General features: G+C 41.4%; 1 protein-coding gene across 1 annotated transcript in view; it reads right to left on the bottom strand.

Moving 5' to 3' along the window:
• The window catches only part of LIPH (lipase H), a 63,016-nt gene extending 38,713 nt beyond the window's left edge, over positions 1-24,303 (bottom strand). Inside the window, exon 1 of the mRNA XM_066241495.1 lies at positions 24,141-24,303. Coding sequence (XP_066097592.1) covers positions 24,141-24,216 — 76 coding nt within the window. The 5' untranslated portion in view covers positions 24,217-24,303. The remainder of the gene's footprint in view (positions 1-24,140) is intronic.
• Between the last annotated feature and the right edge of the window lie 318 nt (positions 24,304-24,621).

Here is a 24,621-nt window from a genome sequence, read left to right as displayed (position 1 = left end):
AGAGCAATACCTTAGGTGGGCAGAGCATCACCCCCTGGTGGGCATGCTGGGTAGATCTCAGTCAAGTGCATGCGGGAGTCTGACTGCCTCCCTGTTTCTAACTTCGGAAAAGTACAAAAATACAAAAAAAAAAAAAAGCCGCAAAAGAACTGAATAGACACTTCTCCAGAGAGGACATACAGATGGCTGATAGGCATATAAAAAATGTTCAATGTCACTAATCATTAGAGAAATGTAAATTAAAACCACAATGATATATCACCTCACACCAGTCAGAATGGCGCTCATCAACAAAACAACACAGAATAAGTGCTGGCGAAGATGTGGAGAAAAGGGAACCTGCTGGTGGGAATGCAGACTGGTGCAGCCACTGTAGAAAACAGTATGGGCTGCCTGACCTGTGGTGGCGCAGTGGAAAAAGCATCGACCTGGAAATGCTGAGGTCACTGGTTCAAAACCCTGGGCTTGCCTGGTCAAGGCACATATGGGAGTTGATGCTTCTAGCTCCTCCCCCCTTCTCTCTCTCTATCTCTCCTCTCTCTCTCTCTGTCTCTCCCTCTCCTCTCTTAAATGAATAAATAAATAATTAAAAAAAAAAAAGAATTAAAAAAAAAAACAGTATGGGGTTTCCTCAAAAAATTAAAAATGGAACAGCCTTTGACCCAGCTATCCCACTTTTAAGAATATATCCTAAGAATACCAAATCACTGATTCAAAAGAAGATATGCACCCCCATGTTTATGGCAGCATTGTTTACATTAGCCAAGAGCTGGAAACAGCCCAAGTGTACGTCAATAGACAAGTGAATTAAAAAGCAGTTGTACATATACACAATGAAATACTATGCGGCTGTGGAAAAGAAGGAAATCTTACCTTTAGTGATGGCATGGACGAACCTGGAGATTATTATACTAAGTGAAATAAGCCAGTCAGAGAAAAAAATATCATATGGTCTCACTTATATGCGGAATCTAATGAACAAGGTGAACTGAGGAACAAAATAGAGGCAGATGCAGGGTCACAGGGAACAGAGGGACAGCTGTCAGAGGGAAGAGGGATGAGAGGATGGGATCAGAGGTGAAGGGACTAGTGAAATCACATATATACAACACAGAGATACAGATGACAGGACAGCAAATCCCAGAGTGGAGGAGGAGGAGTTGGGGGAGGGGACAAAGGGGTGTAATGGGGGGCACATAGTTGGGGGGTGGGGGTGTTATATTGAGTGAGACACTTGAATCCATGTTAACACAATAAATTAAAATTAATTTTAAAAATATTCATGAGGATGTAGAGTACAGCATAAGAATTATGATAAATAAAATTGCAATAAATAAAAAAATTTTAAAAAGAAAGTTAAAAATTAAGGAGGCTTTGAAATCCCTCACTCTATAGAATAGTGAGTCCCAAACTCACACATTCCTCTTTACTCTACACTGTCAGGTACCATGTGCAGTGAGGCATGCTCTCAGTATTTCCTTTCCCTTGCCCCAGCTTTTTCCAGATATAATTGACTAATAACATTGTATAAGTTTAAGGTGTACAATACGATAATTTGATACAGGTATATATATTGTGAAATGATTACCACAATCAGGTTATTTGTTAACATATCATCATCTTACTAGTTACTTTTGTATGTGTGACAATAAGATTCATGATCTACTCTTTTAACAAATTTCAAGTATACAATACATCACTGTTAACTATAGACACTATTCTGTGCATTAGATGTCAGAATTTATTCAGCTATGTAAGTACGCCCTCCATATGTTGGCCCCTTTCATTTTCCTCTTCCTGTGGATTGTGTGCTCAAACTTGTCTGGTGCTTGTAGGGCAAGTCCCAGAGTAAATAATTGACTGTTTAATCACTTTATTGAATAGGAGGTGCCACAGGATAGGTAGGGCTGAGTCTCTTGGTCTTTGCCAACAGTAAAACTAGGTTTTGTTCCTGGTCATGCAACTGACTCACGAAGTAGCCGGGGGAAATTATGTTATCTTTCACTTGCCATTTACTTGCTTAAGAGAGGACTGCTGTGGAAATAATTATGAATGAGTTCAGACTGGAGAAGACACAGATCCCTTCCCAAAGAAAGGAACTGTTTATCATATCTGTTTATTTTGAGCTAAATGAGCAATATTAAGCCAGCGTGTCAAAAGTCACGTAACTGAGTCTCAGAGAAGACTCAAAGTTTGGCCCCGAGCTATTTTTCAGCAACAGCTGCCAACTTTCATGTCTATGGAATGGCTCCACTAATCTCCTTGACTTGCTCAGTCTTTCCTAGAAGTTCTTAAAAATTGAAAGTTAGTGAAAGGCAAAAAGAGCAGTACAAGTGAAATTTTAATTTTTCATTTGATAAAACCACCCTTATTTCATTTATTTTAAATGACTTAAGTTTTGTTATTGTGTTGTTTTTAAGTGAGCAGAGGGAAGATAGTGAGATAGACTCCCACATGTGCCCTGACCAGGATCCACCTGGCATTGCCATCTGGGGCCGATGCTCTAGTACCGAGCTATTTTTAGTGCCTGAGGCTGACCCTTGCCAACCCAGCTATCTTTAGCACCTGAGGCTGACATTTGAACCAATCAAGCCTCTGGCTATGGGAGGGTAAGACGGAGAGAAGAGGGAGGGAGGGGGAGAAGCAGATGGTTGTTTCTCCTGTGTGCCATGACCAGAAATAGAACCTGGGATGACTATACACCAGGCCAATGCTCTATCCACTGAGCCACCTGCCAGGGCAGACTTAGTTATTTTTATAATGGCACTGTGCTCTGGAAAAGTCCATTGCAAGTATTGAGTGAGAAACAGATTTTCTAGTTCCTCTCTTCAATTTTAAATATTACAACAGCCTTACATATATTACCTCCCATCCTCAGAGGAAAGGCATACTTCAATCCACTAGAGCAGGGGTCCTCAAACTTTTTACACAGGGGGCCAGTTCACTGTCCCTCAGACCGTTGGAGGGCCAAACTACAAAAAAATCTATGAACAAATCCCTATGCACACTGCACATATCTTATTTTAAAGTAAAAAAAACAAAATGGGAACAAATACAATATTTAAAATAAAGAACAAGTAAATTTAAATCAACAAACTGACCAGTATTTCAATGGGAACTATGCTCCTCTCACTGACCACCAATGAAAGAGGTGTCCCCTCTGGAAGTGTGGCGGGGGCAGATAAATGGCCTCAGGGGGCTGCATGCAGCCCGCGGGCGGGCCGTAGTTTGGGGACCCCTGCACTAGAGTCTCCTCTACCCTAGGTTCTATGCCAGGTGGCGTTTTCCAGGGAGAATTAGGTATTAATGAAATAAAACACACAAATGAGTAGAAAACTGCAACCTGTGATATATGCTATGTAACAGAGATATAGTGTAAAATGAGAATTTAAGTAGGGAGTATGGGCCCTGGCTGGATGGTCGGTTGGTTAGAGTACCATCTGGAAGCACAAAGGTTGCCAGTTTGATCCCCAGTTGGGGCACATATAGGAGCAGCTTGATATTCCTGTCTCTCTCTCTCTCCCTTCCTCTCTCTCTGAAATCAATCAATAAATTTTTTTTTTTAAAGTAGGGAGTATAGCCTCTTCTGAGAATCAAGAATGCTATTCTCTTATCATCTGAAAACAATGTATTTAGATACCAACAATAGGGGCACTTCTTTTACAAAGTATAACAACATTACACTGAGGGCAAGTTCAAGTTCCCCAAACTATTAAGTTTTAGTTTCATAAATTTTTACTTTCATTACCTACACTTAATGCTTCAGGAATTACATCCTTTTTTTTTTTTTTTTTAGATTTTATTTATTGATTTCAGGGAGAGGAGAGAGAGAGGTGGTGGGATGCGGGAGTAGAACAGGAAACTCAATTCATAGTAGTTATTTCCCATATGTGCCTTGACCAGGCAAGCCCAGGGTTTTGAACCAGAGATCTCAGCATTCCAGGTTAAGGCCTTATCCATTGCACCACCACAGGTCCGGTTATATCCTTTCTCATTATACAGTATGTTTTATTTGCATTAAATTTCACCAAATGACAGTAAAGCCATATAGCTTTTTCTTTTTGTTAACATTTGCTAGCATGTTTTTATCCTTTTAAAACCTTTGACTCCCACCTGACCAGGCGGTGGTGCAGTGGATAGAGCGTCGGACTGGGATATGGAGGACCCAGGTTCAAGACCCTGAGGTCGCCAGCTTGAGCATGGGCTCATCTGGTTTGAGCAAAGCTCACCAGCTTGGACCCAAGGTCGCTGACTCGAGCAAGGGGTTACTCGGTCTGCTGAAGGCTCACGGTCAAGGCACATATGAGAAAGCAATCAATGAACAACTAAGGTGTCACAACAAAAAAGTGATAATTGATGCTTCTCATCTCTCTCCATTCCTGTCTGTCTGTCTCTATCTATCCCTCTCTCTGACTCTCTCTATCTTTGAAAAAACAAAACAAAAAAAACCCTTTGACTCCCATTAATAGGTCTTACATATAGTATCTAGTTAGGTTTTATTTTATGACACAATCTGAGTGCCTTAAAAAGTAAGTGAATTCAGATTTATTGGCATAACAGATATAATTAGTATAAAGGTCACAGAAGTGACTTACTCAGATATGCCTTTAAGATAACCTTCTTGCCTGACCAGGTGGTGGCGCAGTGGATAGAGCGTCGGACTGGGATGTGGAAGGACCCAGGTTCGAGACCCCGAGGTCGCCAGCTTGAGCGCGGGCTCATCTGGCTTGAGCAAAGAGCTCACCAGCTTAGACCCAAGGTCGCTGGCTCCAGCAGGGGGTTACTCGGTCTGCTGAAGGCCCGCGGTCAAGGCACATGTGAGAAAGCAATCAATGAACAACTAAGAAGTCGCAACGCGCAACGAGAAACTGATGATTGATGCTTCTCATCTCTCTCCGTTCCTGTCTGTCTGTCCCTGTCTATCTCTGCCTCTGTAAAAAAAAAAAAAAAAAAAAAGATAACCTTCTTCAGCCTGGCCTGTCATGGTGCAGTGGATAGAGCATTGGCCTGAGATGCTGAGGACCCAAGTTCAAAACCCTGAGGTTGCCAGATTGAGCACAGGCTCACTAGCTTGAGCCTAGGGTCGCTGGCTTAAGCATGGGATCATAGACATGACCCCATGCTCACTGGCTTGAGCCCAAAGGTTGCTGGCTTGAAGTCCAAGGTCATTGGCTCGCCTGGAGCCCCACCCCCACCCCCAGTCAAGGCACATATGAGAAAGGAATCAATGAACAACTGTAAATTGATGCTTCTCTCTCTTTTATCCTGTCTCTATCCCTCCATCTCTCTATCACTAAAAAAAAGCACACATGACAAGCAATCAATAAACAACTAAAGTGAAGCAACTATGAGTTGATGAGTTAAAGCAGTGGTAGTCAACTGGGTCCCTACCGCCCACTAGTGGGTGTTCCAGCTTTCATGGTGGGTGGTAGCGGAGCAACCAAAGTATAAATAAAAAGATAGATTTAACTAGAGTAAGTTGTTTTATAAAGATTTATTCTGCCAAACTTAGCGAAAATCCAACATAAAGTACTTGGTAAGTAATTATTATTATATATTTTAACTTGCTGTAACTCTGCTTTATAAATTTTATAAAGTAAAGTTACTTCCCTACTTTATAAATCACCATTGCTGTGGAACCGGTGGGCGGTTAGAAAATTTTACTACTAACAGAGATACAAAAGTGGGCGGTAGGTTTAAAAAGGTTGACTGGCCCTGGCCGGTTGGCTCAGCGGTAGAGCATCGGCCTAGCGTGCGGAGGACCCGGGTTCGATTCCTGGCCAGGGCACACAGGAGAAGCGTCCATTTGCTTCTCCACCCCTCCGCCGTGCTTTCCTCTCTGTCTCTCTCTTCCCCTCCCGCAGCCCAGGCTCCATTGGAGCAAAAATGGCCCGGGCGCTGGGGATGGCTCTGTGGCCTCTGCCTCAGGCGCTAGAGTGGCTCTGGTCTCAACATGGCTATGCCCAAGATGGGCAGAGCATTGCCCCCTGGTGGGCAGAGCTTCGCCCCATGGTGGGCGTGCCGGGTGGATCCCGGTCGGGCGCATGCGGGAGTCTGTCAGACTGTCTCTCCCTGTTTCCAGCTTCAGAAAAATGCAAAAAATAAAAAAATAAAAATAAAAATAAATAAATAAATAAATAAAAAGGTTGACTGCCCCTGAGTTAAAGAATCAATCTTTAAAAAAAAAAAGAGAGAGAATCTTCTTCAGGGGGCACAGTTAGGTTGACTGTGCCTTCAGCTGCCCTACATTCACACTGAAGCCATCCCTCCCTCAGGCTGCTCCCAGCGAATGTCTGACCACCGTGGAGTCCCGGAGCCAGGCCAGGCAGGCCATTCCTGCCTCATGTGGGTGGGATTTTAGTAACAGACAAGTTTGGCTCAGGGACTCCCCATCAGGCTGGAAGAAATATCCTCAGAACTGTGCTGAAGTTCGTCCTACCCAATCCTTCCTTTCCCCACTCGTTTCTCAGGGGTCAGACTGCATCTTGATAAGAAGGCTCTCTTTGCCTACTCTTCCCTGTCCCCCTCCCTTTACCCTTCACACACATTTCCTGCAGTAGATCTTTTGCAGGTCCAATCCCATCTTGGTTTCTGAGAGAGAGAGAGAGAGAGAGAGAGAGAGAGAGGAACATCGAGCTGCTCCTGTAGGTACCCTGACCAGGGAATTGAACAGGCACCCTCCCTGCTCCAGGACAATGCTCCAATCATCTGAACTATCCAGCCAGAGCTCAAAACTGGATTAAATACTGTAATGCTCTGTTTTCTCATTGTCCTGCTGTCTTGGTTTCTATAGCTATCTTTTGCTGTGTAGATTGCCCTGTCTCTCTTTGTTGTTTTCATTTATGTAGTCATTGTCTTTCTGAGAAGTTTATAGCCTGCTTTACTTCTTTTGGTGTTAACCATTATAACTTTTTTTATTATTATTATTCATTTTTAGAGAGAGAGGAGAGAGAGAAGGCGGAAGGAGTAGGAAGCATCATATGTGCCTTGACCAGGCAAGCCCGGGGTTTTGAACCTGCAACCTCAGCATTCCAGGTCGACACTTTATCCACTGCGCCACCACAGGTCAGGCCATTATAACTTTATAGAAAATGTTTAAATCTTATTTCATGGGATGTAAATGTGTTGACTATAGGCCACAAGTAGACTACATACATAACTGCTCCACACTTAGGTACATTTATTCAGACTGAATTATACAGCAATGTGAACGCCTAGCAAGGATTCGGAGGGGCATTCGGAATCTGTGTCTGACTGCGGGGGAGCGTATTGCTGACTTCTGTCATGTGTCCTGCTACTGACCTCTGTCAAACCAATTTATTTCCTTACTCTGCTCTAGTCCTTGCTTTAGTAACTTGAGACAATATCTAGTGATCCTGTTATACATGATGAGGGCATTAGTAAGCACACTCAATACTTCTCCCCAGCCTGACCAGGCGGTGGCGCAGTGGATAGAGTGTCGGACTGGGATGCCGAGGACCCAGGTTCGAGACCCCAGGTTTGAGACCCCGAGGTTGCCAGCTTGAGCGTGGGTTCATCTAGTTTGAGCAAAAGCTCACCACCTTGGACCCAAGGTCGCTGGCTCCAGCAAGGAGTTACTCGGTCTGCTGAAGGCCCGTGGTAAAGGCGCATATGAGAAAGCAATCAATGAACAACTAAGGTGTCACAATGTACAACGAAAAACTAATGATTGATGCTTCTCATCTCTCCGTTCCTGTCTGTCTGTCCCTGTCTATCCCTCTCTCTGATTCTCTCTCTGTCTCTATAAAATAAATAAGTAAATAAGTAAATAAGTAAATAAATAAATACTTCTCCCCACTGACCTGACTTCTACATCTTGGTTTTTATTAGTTATAAAATTATTTTTAGTTCACCTGGTTATTCCATTTTTAGTTTACAAATAAATTGTAAGCCTCTAGCCTGACTGTGGTGGCGCAGTGGATAAGGCATCAAGCTGGAATGCTGAGGTCACCAGCACAAAACCCAGTCAAGGCCCATACAGCAAGCTACAAGTTGATGCTTCCTGCTCCTCCCCACCCCTTTCTCTCTCTCTCTCTCATCTCTCTAAAATCAATATATAAAATCCTTAGAAAAAATAAATAAATATTTAAGCCTCTACATTGGTATATCAAGCACAGAGATTTCCTGTTCTATTTACTTTATGTGTTCTAACTCCTCATTCCCTACCAAGAGAGATGAGAAAATTAAGGCTCTTATTTTGCCTCTCACATTTTTCTTCCTCAGTCATACACACACTCACACAAATATACACTTTTTGCTCCCACTGTCAAAATACAGTTGCTCCTCATTATTTCTGGATTTAATACTTGTGAATTCACCTACTTGCTAAAATTTATTGTAACCCCCAAAATCAATACTCATGGTGTGTTTGTGATTATTCATGGATTTGCAGAGTGGCAAAAATTTTGAGTTGCAGCCTGACCAGGTGGTGGCGCAGTGGATAGAGCATCAGACTGGTATGCGGAGGACCAAGGATCAAAACCCCAAGGTTTCGGCCCTGGCCGGTTGGCTCAGTGGTAGAGTGTCGGCCTGGCGTGCAGGTGTCCTGGGTTCGATTCCCGGCCAGGGCACACAGGAGAAGCACCCATCTGCTTCTCCACCCCTTCCCCTCTCTTTCCTCTCTGTCTCTCTCTTCCTCTCCCGCAGCCAAGGCTTCACTGGAGCAAAGTTGGCCCAGGCGCTGAGGATGGCTCTATGGCCTCTGCCTCGAGCGCTAGAATGGCTATGGATGCAACAGAGCAACAGCCCAGATGGGCGGAGCATCGCCCCCTGATGGGCATGCCGGGTGGATCCCGGTTGGGTGCATGCGGGAGTCTGTCTGACTGCCTCTCCGTTTCCAACTTCAGAAAAATACAAAAAAAACAACAACAAAACAAAACCCCAAGGTTGCCTGCTTGAGCGTAGGCTCATCCTGCTTGAGCAAAGCTCACTAGCTTGAGCGAGGGATCACTGGCTTGAGTGTGGGATCATAGACATGACCTCATGGTCTCTGACTTGAGCCCAAGGTCGCTGGCTTGAGCATGGGGTCACTTGCTCTGCTGTAGCCCCCCAGTCAGGCACATATGAGAAAGCAATCACTGAACAACTAAGATGCCACAACAAAGAATTGATGCTTCTCATCTCTCTCCCTTCCTGTCTGTCTGTCTCTGCCTTCTTATTTCAACTCATAAAAAATATATATTTTTAATTTTTTTTAATTCATTTTAGAAAGGAGAGGGAGAGACAGAGGAGAGACAGAAGGGGGAGAGGAGCTGGAAGCATCAACTCCCATATGTGCCTTGACCAGGCAAGCCCAGGGTTTCAAACCGGCGACCTCAGCATTTCCAGGTCAACGCTTTATCCACTGAGCCACCACATGTCTGGCATAAAAAATATTTTTTAACTGTCTATTCACTGCCACATTTTTAAATTGTTTTAAATTTATATATATAGGGGGGGGGGGAGAGAAAGAGAGAGAAACATTGTTGTTCACCTATTCATGCATTTGTTGGTGGATTCTTATATGTGCCCAGACTGTGGGTGGAATCTGCAACCTCAGCATACCCAGACAATCTCTAACTAAGTAAGCTACCAAGCCAGATCACTGCTGCCATGTTCTTTTTTTCTTCTTCTAGTGCTTTTCTTGACTGATTTTTCTGTTTAAAATGGTCCCCAAGAGTAGTTCTTATACGCTGTCTGATCTTTTTAAACTTACAGAAAATACATGTTAGATAAGCTTTTGCTCAGGCATGAGTTATAGTGCTGTTGGCCCTGAGATAAATGTTAAGGAATCAAAATATTGTATATACTAAATTAGATATCTTTAACCAGAAATGCACACCGTAGCCAGGTGGCTTGTTTGATTGTCCTGGTGCACCAGGGTTGTGGGTTCAATCCCTGGTCAAGGAATATGCAGGGGTCACACACGATGAATGCATGGATAGGTGGAACAATCAATGTTTCTCTCTCTCTCTCAAATAAGTGAATAAATTTTTAAAATTTTAAACAGAAATGCACATAAAAGAAGTTTATGTATTGCGCAATCAACAGAAATGTTAACCAGAGGTTCTCGGAAACCTAACCCTATACTTTCCACAGGAGAAATGGTCCACTATTTGCGAATCCAGAATTTACAGTGATTTTGTAGAACATAGCTTCCATGAATAATGAGAATGAGCTGTATATAACAATTCTTTTTGGGAACCATAGCTTCCCAGTTATACAGTTTTAGTTCTATAATGTGCACCATCATTGCTTACAGTGAGTCCCTTTCCTAGGCTTCTCCATTCACCTACAGGGGAAAAGCTCTTGCTGTCTTTTCAAGAGGGGCTAATAATGAATAATATATTTCCTAAGTTCATTCATATCTGTCAATGAATTCCTTGGCCTAAATGATGACCTGACTTTAAACAATATTTTCTCCCCAGGACTTAAAGATATTATTATTCTACTTTCTTCTTGATGGAAGTTATTTCAGAAAATATTTCACTTTAAATATTGTTTTTCTCATGTCACTTACGTGAAGCACTCTTTCCTTATTCTGAAATAACTTCCCTCTTCAGCATGGAAGATCCAAGATAACTGATCTAAATAGATCAGTTTATCTGTTTATCAATTTAATCTGTTTATCCATTGTTGTATTCCCAGTATCAGAAACAGGGCCTGGCTCACAATTGGCATTGATAAATGTTTACTGAATAAATAAATATCAACTTGTTAACACATTATTCAGCCATTCAGAGTGATCCATCTGAATACTACAAAGAGGGTATAATGTAAGGTTTACAAAATAAATGAAGTATGAAATGGCATATACATTCAAACTATGTCAAAATATATCTGCCAAAAATATATGTATCTGTAGATGACAAGGCCTGGGAAATAATATGAAAACAAAAATGGGCCATGCATCCCATTTCTGATGTTCTTAGTTTAAAATTGCCTATGATCATTAATACTTTTCCTCTCAGAATTAGTAACAGTACTGGCCAGTTAGCTCAGTGGTAGAGCATCGGCCAGCCGTGTGGAAGTCCAGGGTTCAATTCTCAGTCAGGGCACACAGGAGAAGTGACCATACTCTTCCCCACCCTTCCCCTCCTCCAACCAAGGCTTGATTAGAGTGAGTTGGCCCCGGGTGCTGAGGATGGTTCCATGACCTCCACTTCAGGTGCTAAAATGGCTCCCATTGCAATGGAGCAAGGGCCCCAGATAGGCAGAGCATCGCCCCTTAATGGGCTTGCTGGGTGGATCTTAGTCAGGGCACATGCAGGAGTCTGTCCCTGCTTCCCCTTCTCTCACTAAAATAAAAATAAATGAATAAAAAATAATAATTAATAACATTTTAAGAAAATGTCAAATTCACCTTAAATTCGCCTTATTTGGGGCCATATTAAAAATTGGTATAAGCTCCTTGAGGGTAGGTACTGTGTTATTTTTTTTGTCCAGTGTTCCCAGCACCTATCATAGGAACTTGTCTTGTTGTCAGGTCCTAAATTCTCAGGCAATTGCAAGCATGCAAGTACTAGATTTTTTTTTTTTTTTTCCATTTTTCCGAAGCTGGAAACAGGGAGAGACAGTCAGACAGACTCCCGCATGCGCCCGACCGGGATCCACCCGGCACGCCCACCATGAGGCGAAGCTCTGCCCACCAGGGGGCTATGCTCTGCCCATCCTGGGCGTCGCCATGTTGCGACCAGAGCCACTCTACCGCCTGAAGCAGAGGCCACAGAGCCATCCCCAGCGCCTGGGCCATCTTTGCTCCAATGGAGCTTTGGCTGCGGGAGGGGAAGAGAGAGACAGAGAGGAAAGCGCGGCGGAGGGGTGGAGAAGCAAATGGGCGCTTCTCCTGTGTGCCCTGGCCAGGAATCGAACCCGGGTCCTCCACACGCTAGGCCGACGCTCTACCGCTGAGCCAACCGGCCAGGGCAAGTACTAGATATTTGCAAATAGCAAATTTGTTCAATTGTTTCACCCTTATAAATGTAGTTTTTAAGTTCTACTTTATGATTATTTATGTGTCTTCAGGAAACAAATCTCATTTTGGTTATGTTTTTGTATTATTACAAAGTCAAGTTCGCTCAGGGGTAGCATTAACATAGTCAAACTGAGTAACCACAAAACATGTTAAACAGGTTTCTAAAGCTTAACCTCTTCTGTTAGAGGTTATGTGAAACAGGAGAAACTTGGCCTTACCTTTTCAGACTACTTTGAAATTCAATTACTGTGAAATGCCATTCCTTGTTGACAAGTGGAAAACCACAGTGGAATGGGTGTAATCCCATAAGGATTACAGACTCCTATGCAGAACAGGACTGATTATCATTTATTGCCTTCCATCTGTTACATTAAAAGAAACATGTCCAAGTATGACATCAAGGAAATCTGGCTTTACCATCTTCAAAGATAACATATTTGTGCCTGAGATGTTTTGTTATAATCAAATGCACTGTCACCATGGGCCAAACCCAGTATGCCCATTTTAATACATACTGTCCATGGCTGCCTCCCTGCTATAAGGCAGGGCTGAGAGATCAATAGCCCCAAAGCTAAAAGTATTTACTATCTGCCTCTTTACAGAAAATGGTCTACTGTCTTAAACAAAAATACAACACAATTTTAGAAAGAGCACAGGTTTTGGAGTCACACCTAGATCTGAGGTCCAATTCCATGGTGTACTAGTTATGTGACCTCTGGTAATTAAATTACTTAACCTCACCTGGCCTGTGGTGGCGCAGTGGATAAAGTGTCGACCTGGAATGCTGCAGTCCTTGGTTTGAAAACTTGGGCTTGCCTGGTCAAAGCATGTACAAGAAGCAACTACTATGAGGTGATGCTTCCTGCTCCTTCCCCAGCTTCTCTCTCACCTCTCTCTAAAATCAAGAAATAAAATATTTAAAAAGTAAATAAATAAAATAAATTACCTAACCTCTCTGGGCCTCAGTTTCCCATGTGCAAAGTTATCATCATCATGGCAATCTGTTAGGATTCCATGTGCTTCCAGAGGCAAACTGAGCCTGAAGCAGAATAAAAACACTGGATATGTATGTATTTATCAAAAGGTCCTCCTCTATTTTCAACCAAGTGTGAAAAGTTCATAAAAGTTCTACATTAAAAAAAAAGAAACATGTCTGACCTGTGGTGGCGCAGTGAATAAAGCGTGACCTGGAAATGCTGAGGTCGCCGGTTCGAAACCCTGGGCTTGCCTGGTCAAGGCACATATGGGAGTTGATGCTTCCAGCTCCTCCCCCTTCTCTCTCTGTCTCTCCTCTCTCTCCTCTCTCTCCCTCTCTCTCCTCTCTAAAAACGAATAAATAAATTAAAAAAAAAAAAAGAAACATGACTACAGATATAATCCTCTACACCATTCAATCTGTTCACACACTGTTGTCAACCCTTATGAACCACCCAGCGAGGAAATGAAGGTGGCGTGGGCCCAGGAATGGCTGCTTAATCAGAAATGACCTCTCCTATTTATTGTACAATAACACAGAGCTGTAAAAAAAAAAAAAAAAGTCTATCTTTATTTAAAACTTTGATACTGCCTGACCTGTGGTGGCGCAGTGGATAAAGCGTCAACCTAGAAACGCTGAGGTCGCCGGTTCAAAACCCTGGGCTTGCCTGGTCAAGGCACATATGAGAGTTGATGCTTCTTGCTCCTCCCCCTTCTCTCTCTCTCTCCCCTCTCTATAATGAATAAATAAAATCCTTTTTTAAAAAAAAAAACCAAAAAAAACCACTTCGATATTTTGTCCATCACAGATTTATTTCCATCTATTAAAAATATTGCATTCAGCCTGACCGGGCGGTGGTGCAGTGGATAGAGCGTTGAACTGGGATGCAGAAGGACCCAGATTCGAGACCCCAAGGTTGCCAGCTTGAGCGCAGGCTCATCTGGCTTGAGCAAAAAAAAAAAAAAAAATTCACTAGCTTGGACCCAAGGTTGCTGGCTCGAGCAAGGGGTTATTCGGTCTGCTGAAGGCCCATGGTCAAGGCACATCTGAGAAAGCAATCAATGAACAACTAAGGAGTCCCAACGAAAAACTGATGACTGATGCTTCTCATCTCTCTCTGCATTCCTGTCTGTCCCTGTCTATAACCTATCCCTCTCTCTGTAACAAATAAATAAATTAATTAAAAAATATATTGCATTCAGCCCCGCTGCATAGCTCAGTTTTAGAGCATCGACCTGATACGCCAAGGTTGTGGATTTGATCCCCTGATAGGGCACATATGAGATTAAAACAATGAATGTATACATAAGTGGAACAACAAATCCATGCTTCTCTCTCTCTCTAATATAAATAAAAATGAAAAACTGTAAAATAGATTGCATTAAATAAAATAAATATTGCATTAGAATATTATTCATGCATATAGTTATGCATGAATAATATATTTAATATGCTTTATTAATTATGTGTATATTATCATTTACATGAAAAAATTAAATATTAAAGTATCGCTTAAATATTGCTATAAAATATCATAAAAAAGAAAATATATTTCATTAAAAACCATAAATGTAATTTATCTTGGTGTCCCTTCTCCCCTTAAATTTGCACCTCATGAGCACCTCACTTGCCTTACCCTAACCCTAGGCCTCCTGTCAGGACTGTGTGATAATTAGAGATAATATCTATGAAGTATCCAAGGCATTACCTGGTCATAGTATATGCTAGAAAAATTGGTAGTTGTTACTGATGTTAATGATACCTTAGGTTAATAGTATAGATCTCATAGAGTAGGTATGAAGACTAAATGAAATAATATAGGTAAAATCACTTAGCATGGGATTTGATATAAAGCAAGTGTTCAATAAGTATTTATTCTTTTCCTTCCATCATTTTGGAAAGATTCTGGGATAAAGAAAATTTTATTGGCTAGTCAGTATACAAGTGACAGTGCCTCACCCTAGCCATGGAACTGGATTTGGTTCTGGCTCAGTCATTAACAAGGTAAAACAAATAGCCTACTTGGGCCATCAGTTTTCCCATATTAAAATGAGAGAGGTTGAGCCTGACCTGTGGTGGCGCAGTGGATAAAGCATCGACCTGGAATGCTGAAGTAGCTGGTTCTAAAGCCTGGGCTTCCCTAGTCAAAGCATATATGGGAGTTGATGCTTCCTGCTCCTCCCCCCTTCTCTCTCTCTCTCTCTCTCTCTCTCTCATTCTCTCTCTTGCTCCCCTCTCTAAAAATGAATAAATTTTTTTTTAAATAAATAAAATAAAATGAGAGGTTGATTCCTCATTCCTTAGAGACTTAACTAATTTCTAGCATTCCTTTTAGACACAAAATTCTAAGATCTGCAAGCTAGCTGATTTGGAAAGACAATAGCCCTCTATTCAGAAAAATAAATTTCCAGGGCATTCTTATAACCAAAGACAACCTAAATCTTAAAAAATAAGTATAGGCCCTGGCCGGTTGGCTCAGCAGTGGAGCGTCGGCCTGGCGTGCGGGGGGGGGGACCCGGGTTCGATTACCGGCCAGGGCACACAAGGAGAAGCGCCCATTTGCTTCTCCACTCCCCCCTCCTTCCTCTCTGTCTCTCTCTTCCCCTCCCGCAGCCAAGGTTCCATTGGAGCAGGGATGGCCTGGGCGCTGGGGATGGCTCCTTGGCCTCTGCCCCAGGCGCTGGAGTGTCTCTGGTCGGGGACAGAGCGACGCCCCCTGGTGGGCAGAGCGTCGCCCCTGGTGGGTGTGCCGGGTGGATCCCGGTCGGGCGCATGCGGGAGTCTGTCTGACTGTCTCTCCCCGTTTCCAGCTTCAGAAAAAGAAAAAAAAAAAAAAAGAAAAAAAAAAGTATAGAAAGAAATTAAATTTTTATTTTATTTTATTTATTGATTTTAGAGAGAGGAGAGAAAGAAGGGGGGGGGGGAGGAGCGGGAAGCCTCAACTCATAGTAGTTGCTTCTTAAATGTGCCTTGACCAGGCAAGCCCAGGGTTTCCAACTGGCAACCTCAGCATTCCAGGTCAACACCCTATCCACTTCACCACCACAAGTCAGGCTAAAACTTTTTAATGTCAATTAAAAGACCTAAAAATAACCATCCTTTGTCTTATAATTAAAATGTTGACCACATAGTTGTTTCATCACCTTTATTTCAAGCAGGAATTTTCTTGGTAATTAAATACCCTTTAGTTAACAAACATCATTCCGTATGCTACAATAAAGATAAATCTTGAAAATATTTTGGTAAGTGAAAGAAGCCGGTCACACACACGCACACAAAACACATATTATGTGATTCCATTTATATGAAATGTTTTGAATGGTTAATTCTATAAAAACAAGAAGCAAACTAGTGCTTGCATAAGGCAGGGGTATGGGGAGAGAGGGAAATTGGGGTGCACTAGCTAAAGGGCACTGGCTTCCTTTCTAAGTTTATAAAAGTGGTCTGCCTGACCTGGTGGTGGCACAGTGGATAGAGTGTCGGACTGGGATGCGGAAGGACCCAGGTTTGAGACCCCAAGGTCGCCAGCTTGAGCGCGGGCTCATCTGGTTTGAGCGAAGCTCACCAGCTTGTACCCAAGGTCGCTGGCTCCAGCAAGGGGTTGCTCGGTCTGCTGAAGGCCCACAGTCAAGGCACATATGAGAAAGCAATCAATGAACAACTAAGGTGTTGCAACGCACAATGAAAAACTAATGATTGATGCTTCTCATCTCTCTCCGTTCCTGTCTGTCCCTGTCTATCCTTCTCTCTGACTCACTCTCTGTCTCTGTAAAAAAAAATAAATAAATAAAATTAAAAAGTGGTCTAAAATCGACTAGTGATGATTGCATATATCTGTGAATATACAAAAAAACCTCACTGAATTGTACACTTTAAATGGGTGAAATGCATGGTATGTGAATTATATAGGAAAGGCCAAGGTGAAAAGATGAAGTCTTTTGAAGATGATGGGGTAGAGGTTTTACTTTTTCTGTCCAAATCAAAACAGGCCCTCAGTTTTCCAATTTGTTTTCTTTCTCCTTGGAGACTGAGGTTGATGGATCTCATCTCTATCACTGAAGGTTAAATAAAGCCCCCACCATGCTCATTTTTTTTGTGGAGAGGTGGGTCTGTACCCATTCATGTGCAGGCTTAGGGACTAAATATGACATATATACTTTTCTCTTTGCTTGAGAAAATTGGATTGACAAAATGCCCTCTTGATTGAAAGGACATTTCTGCTTTTAACCACCAGCTATATTTCTTCTAGGAAACAACCCAGAAAACAGACAGCTGTTTTCCTAGATTGGCTTATTTCATGAGTCAGTTAGAAAGTCCCTGAAGGTCAATCAGCTTAAGCACTGACAACCCCGGATGAAACTTCCAAAGGCTCCTTCGCTCTGTCTTCACAAGGCACACTGCCCTGAAACTACATAAAGCTGCCCATGCTGTCCAAATGTCACACTCAGTACTGGCTTTTTAGTTTCTACCTGTTTTTGGAAGACCTGATAATATTCCCACATTTCTGATTGATGGAAAATTTCTACAGAAAGAGGAAACACTTCATTCACATCCAAAAAGATGATGGAGTTGTGGACAGAAATAACCCACTGATAAAGAATTGTGATTATGTGCAAGAAGAGAGAAAGTTCTGCCTTGACTGGATAGCTTGGTTGGTTAGAGCATTGTCCCGATGCTCAGAGGCTGTGGGTTCAATTCCTGGTCAGGGCATATACAGAAACAGACCAATGTTCCTGTATCTCTCTCTCTCTCTCTCTCTCTCTCTCTTTCTCTAAAATCAATAAATAGCCTGACCTGTGGTGGCGCAGTGGATAAAGTGTCAACCTGAAATGCTGAGGTCACCGGTTCTAAACCCTGGGCTTGCTTGGTCAAGGCACATATGGGAGTTGATGCTTCCTGCTCCTCCCCACTTTTCTCTCTCTCTCCTCTCTAAAATGAATAAATAAAAAATAATAAAAATCAATAAGTAAGTTTAATTAAAAAATAAAATAGAAAGTTCTGATATTCTATAAGAGTCAATAAGCAAAGGTGAATTCATATTACACCATTCAATATGGCTGAATTAGGTTATTAAAAATAAAAATATCAGTTTCACTTGGACCAACGGTTGATGACATTCAGTCCACTAACTTCCAAACCCAAGTGACAGCCATGAAATTCCACCTAATTTAACTTTGCTGCATGGTATCTAGACAGAAAGTAAAGCAAGCATGGCTCTGACACATACTTCTTTTATTTCAAGTTTTGGGTTCCAAAGCATGTTCAAGCCAGCGATCATTCCCCATTACCACACCACCCTCAAATATGACACAGATGTGTGTTAATAACTTCTTTAGAACAGAAGTACAGCCTGATCAGGCAGTGGCACGGTGGATAGAGCGTCAAACTGGGATGCAGAGGACCAGGTTCGAAACCCAAGCTTGAGCGCAGGCTCATCTGGTTTGAGCAAAGCTCACCCGCTTGAGCCCGAGGTCGCTGGCTCGAGCAAAGGGCCACTTGGTCCGCTGTAGCCTCCCAGTCAAGGCACATATGAGAAAGCAATCAATGAACAACGAAGGAGCCGCAACAAAGAATTGATGTTTCTCATCTCTCTCCCTTCCTGTCTGTCTGTCCCTCTCTCTGACTCTATCTGTCTCTGCCATAAGAAAAAAAAAAAAAGAACAGAGGTTTAAAGTCAGGTATACTGGCTCAATGCTGCCTGAAAATGTCTAGAGATTCAGACCAAGAGTAAGAGATGATTTGTTCAGCATTCTGCATATGTTAACTGATGGAGCCGCGATGTTTCCAGTAAGCCATACTGAGCACACTCATATGTTTGCTTGAAAATACTTTTCTGAAAGAATTTCCAGGCCTCGACCTATTGGCTCAGTGCTAGAGTGTCACGCTAGCATGTGGATGTCCTGGTTTTGATTACTTGTCAGGGCACACAGGAGAAGCAACCATCTGCTTCTCCACCCCTCCCCCTCTTGCTTCTCTCTCTCTCTCTCTCTCCACCCCCCCCCCAGCCCCTAGCCATGGCTTGATTGGCTCGAGCGAGATGGCTTCAGGTGCTGAGGATGGCTCCATGGCTTCCATCTCAGGTGCTAAAATGGTTCCAGTTGCAACAGGAGCAATGCCCCAGATGGACAGAGCATCGCCCCCTAGTGAGTATGCTGGGTGGATCTCAGTGGGATGCATGTGGGAGTCTGTCTCTTTGCCTCCCCACTTCTCACTAAAATGAAAGAAAGAGAGAAAGAAAGAAAGAAAGAAAGAAAGAAAGAAAGAAAGAAAGAAAGAAAGAAAGAAAGAAAGAAAAAATGAATTTCCAAAAGTCCCAGAAATAAAAATCTCTTTTAAGCCAGAAAATTTGCATTGGAGAAATCAGAATATGAGTTTTTTTGTTTTTTGTTTTGTTTTGTTTTTTTGTATTTTTTCCGAAGCTGAAAACGGGGAGGCAGTCAGACAGACTCCCGCATGCGCCCAACCGGGATCCACCCAGCATGCCCACCAGGGGGCAATGCTCTGCCCATCCAGGGCATCGCTCTGTTGCAACCAGAGCCATTCTAGCGCCTGAGGCAGAGGCCATGGAGCCATCCCCAGCGCCCGGGCCATCTTTGTTCCAATGGAGCCTCAGCTGCGTGAGGGGAAGAGAGAGACAGAGAGGAAGGAGAGGGGGAAGGGTGGAGAAGCAGATAGGTGCTTCTCCTGTGTGCCCTGGCTGGGAATTGAACCTGGGACTTCTGCATGCCAGGCCGACGCTCTACCACTGAGCCAACCGGCCAGGGCCAGAATATGAGATTTTTAAAAGATAAATTAAAAGGGGAAGGTGACATGTCCTTGCCATGAAATTCTACTTAATTTTTTAAGTATATAAAGTAACTCAATGTATATTTTTATACAAAGGACCACCTGATTTTGGCGTTAAAAACCTGTCCTGAGCTAAACTGTGAGGAATTCACAGGAGCCAGGGAATTTCTCTGGTCTCTTACCACTGCAGCCCCGCCCCCGGGGCAGAGGCGGCAAAAAGTACCCGGGCACAATGCCATCTTGGCTGGAAAGACATCTCTGCTTTTAATGCCTGGCTTATATTTCTTTAGGATACAATTTAGAAAACAAATCAGATGCCAGGTTTCTTCATTCTCATCTCTTAATCATGTGCAAAGTATGTGCATTCATAACCCCCCACTCACCTTTCCTTTGCGTTAGAGAAAGATGAGTCACACACACACAAAATTATAAATCAGTTGGAGAGGATTTTCAGTACATTAAGAAATAATTCTCTGTGTTTGACACTAAGCTCTTTTCTCTAAGAAAATATCTACCTAGTTTTACATGTTACCGTAGGCCGAAATATTGATAACAGAGTAACTTTAAAAACTACTTATGGCCTGACCTGTCGTGGCGCAATGGATAAAGCGTCGACCTGGAAATGCTGAGGTCGCCGGTTCAAAACCCTGGGCCTGCCTGGTCAAGGCACATATGGGAGTTGATGCTTCCAGCTCCTCCCCCCTTCTCTTTCTCTGTCTCTCTCTCGCCCTCTCTCTCTCCTCTCTAAAAATGAATAAATAAAAATAAAAAAAATTAAAAACTACTTATGAAAACAGCCAGGCCTGACCTGTGGTGGTGCAGTGGATAAAGCGTCAACCTGGAAATGCTGAGGTTGCCGGTTCAAAACCCTGGGCTTGCCTGGTCAAGGCATATATGGGAGTTGATGCTTCCTGCTCCTCCCTCTTCTCTCTCTCTCTCTCTCTCTCTCTCTCTCTCTCTCTCCTCTCTATAATGAATAAATAAAAAATCTTAAACAAAGCAAAAATAGTTGACCTTTAAAAAAAAAAAGGAAAACAGCCTTACTTTAACATCAGACCATATTCCTTGGACAACCTGTAGCTGAAAAACCTTGAGGGTTTATTAACAATGCATATTCCAGGGTCTCCTGAGTCTGATCTCTGCGGTTAGAGTCTCGGTGTTTTCAACAAATTTCTGGGGTAATTCTGGTGTGCACTAGAGTTTGCCTTGTACACTTCTAAGATGATGGCAAACATTCCCGTCAGGATTTCACAGAGGTTAGAACAAAACAAAAATCTCCAAAATTAAATGACTTGCATCCTTGGGATTTCTGAATTACCTCCCAACACTTGCTAATTTTTGGACTGCAAGGCAAACAAAATAAAAGCAAAAAGTGATTAATAATTCTTGCTATTAGAAGCGTGTTATTCAACACCCTCCCCCATAAGAGTTCCAAGGTCACAGTTTTGCAGATACTGAGAAGTTAGATTAAGTTTACAGCTGTAATTATGTTATTTCCTTCTAGCCACAGAAATTTATTGTGGTGTGTCTGTCTGCTTAGATTCTATCATGCAGCAGTGAGTCTTCTAGAAGCAATTTAAAATAAGACTTTATTAATGAGATAATATTAAGTAAAAAGGTCACAAAAACTTAAGTTTCTACTTTGTAAATAGACATAAATAATGTGAGACTGGAAGAAGTGACCACAAGTCATTACTAGGTTTTTGTGTTATGGTTGATCTGGTCTCTTTTTATGCTACTCCTAAATTTATGTTCATTTTTAAAATTAAAAAAAAGAAAAGATAAACATGCTTTTAAAATGTTGATTTCTCAGTTAAAGATATCATCACTAGTTAAATTTTAACTTACTGTTAAATCAACTTCAAAAGCACAAAGTAAGAAAATTTATTTCCTGACCCCATTATTCCACTTCTGGAAATATATCTGAAGAAACACAAAATACTAATTTGAAAGAATATATGTACCCTTATGTTCATTGCAGAATTATTTACAATAGTTAAGATTTGGAAGCAGCCCAAGTGACCATCAGTAGACGAGTGGATAAAAAGCTGTGGTGGCGCAGTGGATAGAGCGCCGGACTGGGATGTGGAGGACCCAGGTTCGAGATCCCGAGGTCCCCAGCTTGAGCGCGAGCTCATCTGGTTTGAGCAAAAGCTCACCAGCTTGAACCCAAGGTCACTGGCCCCAGCAAAGGGTTACTTGGTCTACTGAAGGTCCGCAGTCAAGGCACATATGAGAAAACTAAGGTGTTGCAACAAAAAACTAATGATTGATGCTTCCCATCTCTCTCCATTCCTGCCTGTCCCTATCTATCCCTCTCTCTGACTCTCTCTCTCTCTCTGTCTTTGTAAAAAGAAAAAAAAAAAAGCTGTGGTGCATTTACACAGTGGAATAGTCTTAGGCTGTAAAAAAAAAAGGAAATCTTACCCTTTGTGATAGCATGGATGGACCTGGAGATTATCATGCTAAGTAAAATAAGCCAGTCAGAGAAAGACAAGTACCATATGATTTCACTCATATGTGGAATCTAATAAACTAAAAAAACAGAAATAGACTTATAGTTAGAGAATAGACTGACAGCTATCAGAGGGGGGTGGTTTTGGAGGCTGAGTGGAAAAGATAAAGGGATTAAGCAAAAATATATGTATATTACTAAGCCTGAAATTCTAATACAACTGTTTTAATTTTTCCATTTCCCTTCTAAGCTTTATTTATAGGCATACATACATAATTTTAACATAGTTAAAATTTCAGCTTGTCTACAAATTTGAATTCTGCTTTTCCTACTTTGCATTATTTTATAAACATGTTTGCACATTTCTGCTTAGTTTCAAAATTATTTTAGTTTTAAATTCTTATTTATTGATTTTAGAAAGAGAGGAAAGGGAAGAGAGAGAGAAATAAAAAACATCAGATTTGTTGTTCCACTTATTTAAGCATTTATGAATGGCTCTGACCAGGGATCAAGCCCTCAGCCTTGGCATACTGGGACAATTCTCTAACTAACTAACTGAGCTACCCAGCCAGGGCCTTCAGGCCTTCAAAACTATTTTACAAGCTTTTTTTTTTAAGTAGATATACTGGCTCTGGCTGGATATCTCGGTTGGTTTGAGCTTTGTCCCAAAGCACAGAGGTTGCTGGTTTGATTCTCAGGGTACATACAAGAGTATATCTCTCTCCCTTCCTCTCTCTCTAAAATTAATAAATAGGCCTGACCTGTGGTGGTGCAGTGGATAAAGCGTCAACCTTGAAATGCTGAGTTCGCCGGTTCGAAACCCTGGTTTAAATATATATTTAAATATATATATCTAAAAATAAATAAATAAAATTAATAAATAAAAATTCTTTAAAAAGTAGATGTACTGTACCTAACCCATTCCTGTACACAGGTATATTTCTATTGTATATAGTTTCAAGTTATTATAAATAACAGAATCATATGTGTATATAAGTTCTTTTTCTTTTAAAAAGTATTTCTTTAGAATAAATTCCTAGCAATGGTTTTACTACTTCAAAAGGGAATGAGCATTTTTATGGTTCTTAATATATAACATATTTTCCTTCAAAAAAATTGTAACACATTAGCATAACCTGTGTGAAAAAGAAATGGGTCCCTAAAAAGACTGAGAGATGAGGTGTTAAGTATTTTAAAAGTCTTTTCACTTTACTTTTGTTAGTGGTAAATTTTTACTTTTTTAATAATTAATTATGATTAATGATTTTTAAGCTATCAATATGTCAAGCACCATTCTAAGGGGGTTACATATATAAAAATTATGTTTTTCTGTAAGAACAATTTCAATGCATGAAAACTACAAAAACCTACCCTCTAGCTCTGGCCGGGGAGTGCAGTGATTAGAGCATCCTCCCAATATGCCAAGGTGGCAGGTTCGATCCCCAGTCAGGGCACAAACAAGAATCAACTAATGAATGCATGAATAAGTGGAACAACAAATTGAAGTTTCTCTTTCTCCCTCTCTCTCTCTCAAATCAATAAATAAAATGATATAAAAATCAAAAGCAAAAAATCCTACCCTCATATGTTACAACTTCTAATAAAAAATTACAATTACCAGAAAATAAATAACCTTATTTCATAGAGGTGAAAAGGCACAGAAAATTTAACTATGAAAAAAAAGAACAGTATTCTAGATTTTTCAACATATTTCATTTTTGTACCTCAGAGGAACAAGTTAATTCAAAGAAATGAAACTTTTTTTATTCCTGAGAAAAAAAGGTTTTTTTCAGAATTAGAAAATTCATTTCATCTGTATCTTTTTTCTTAAAAATGATTGGCTGAAACTTAAAAAGTCCATTAAGGAACTGGGATGATAAAATGCATTATGACATTAATACTAGTAAAGTTTTTTCAATAATGAAGGGAACCATTCATAAATGACCTACCTGATCTCACCAAGCACATCAGACTGATGAAGAAGATGAATCTCAGCATATGGAAACTGGAGAGAGTATGTGTCATGGTCACAACAAAGATTTGCTTCGTAGAGCCTTAGAGTTTCAACTGAGGGCTTTGCTCAGAGAGAGTTCAGATAACTAATCCGGAGGTGTGGTGACAACAGGAAGTTCCTGAGGGACTGAAGCAGGTCCCAACCCTTTCAGGATATTTGACTCCTCCTCTTTTCAATAAAAGTCTGGTGTGTTTCTACCTTACACAATTTTATGCATATCTTAATATTAGAATACATATTTGCAGAATGACGAATTCAAAATAGTTTCATTCTTTGTGGGAGGTTTATTAGTCATTTGGCTTGGTGTGTTGAAATCAAGTGTGATTTGAGATATTTTCCTCTCCTGTTCTTGTGAATGAAACAAATCCAGTTAGTGTTCTATTGGCCTGTGTATACAAAACTACTCTTTTATGTTA

This window comes from Saccopteryx bilineata, chromosome 8 (assembly GCF_036850765.1).
Source record: "Saccopteryx bilineata isolate mSacBil1 chromosome 8, mSacBil1_pri_phased_curated, whole genome shotgun sequence".
NCBI lineage: Eukaryota > Metazoa > Chordata > Mammalia > Chiroptera > Emballonuridae > Saccopteryx > Saccopteryx bilineata.
The sequence above is the reverse complement of the archived record's forward strand: the minus strand, read 5'-3'. Positions and strand labels throughout refer to the sequence as shown.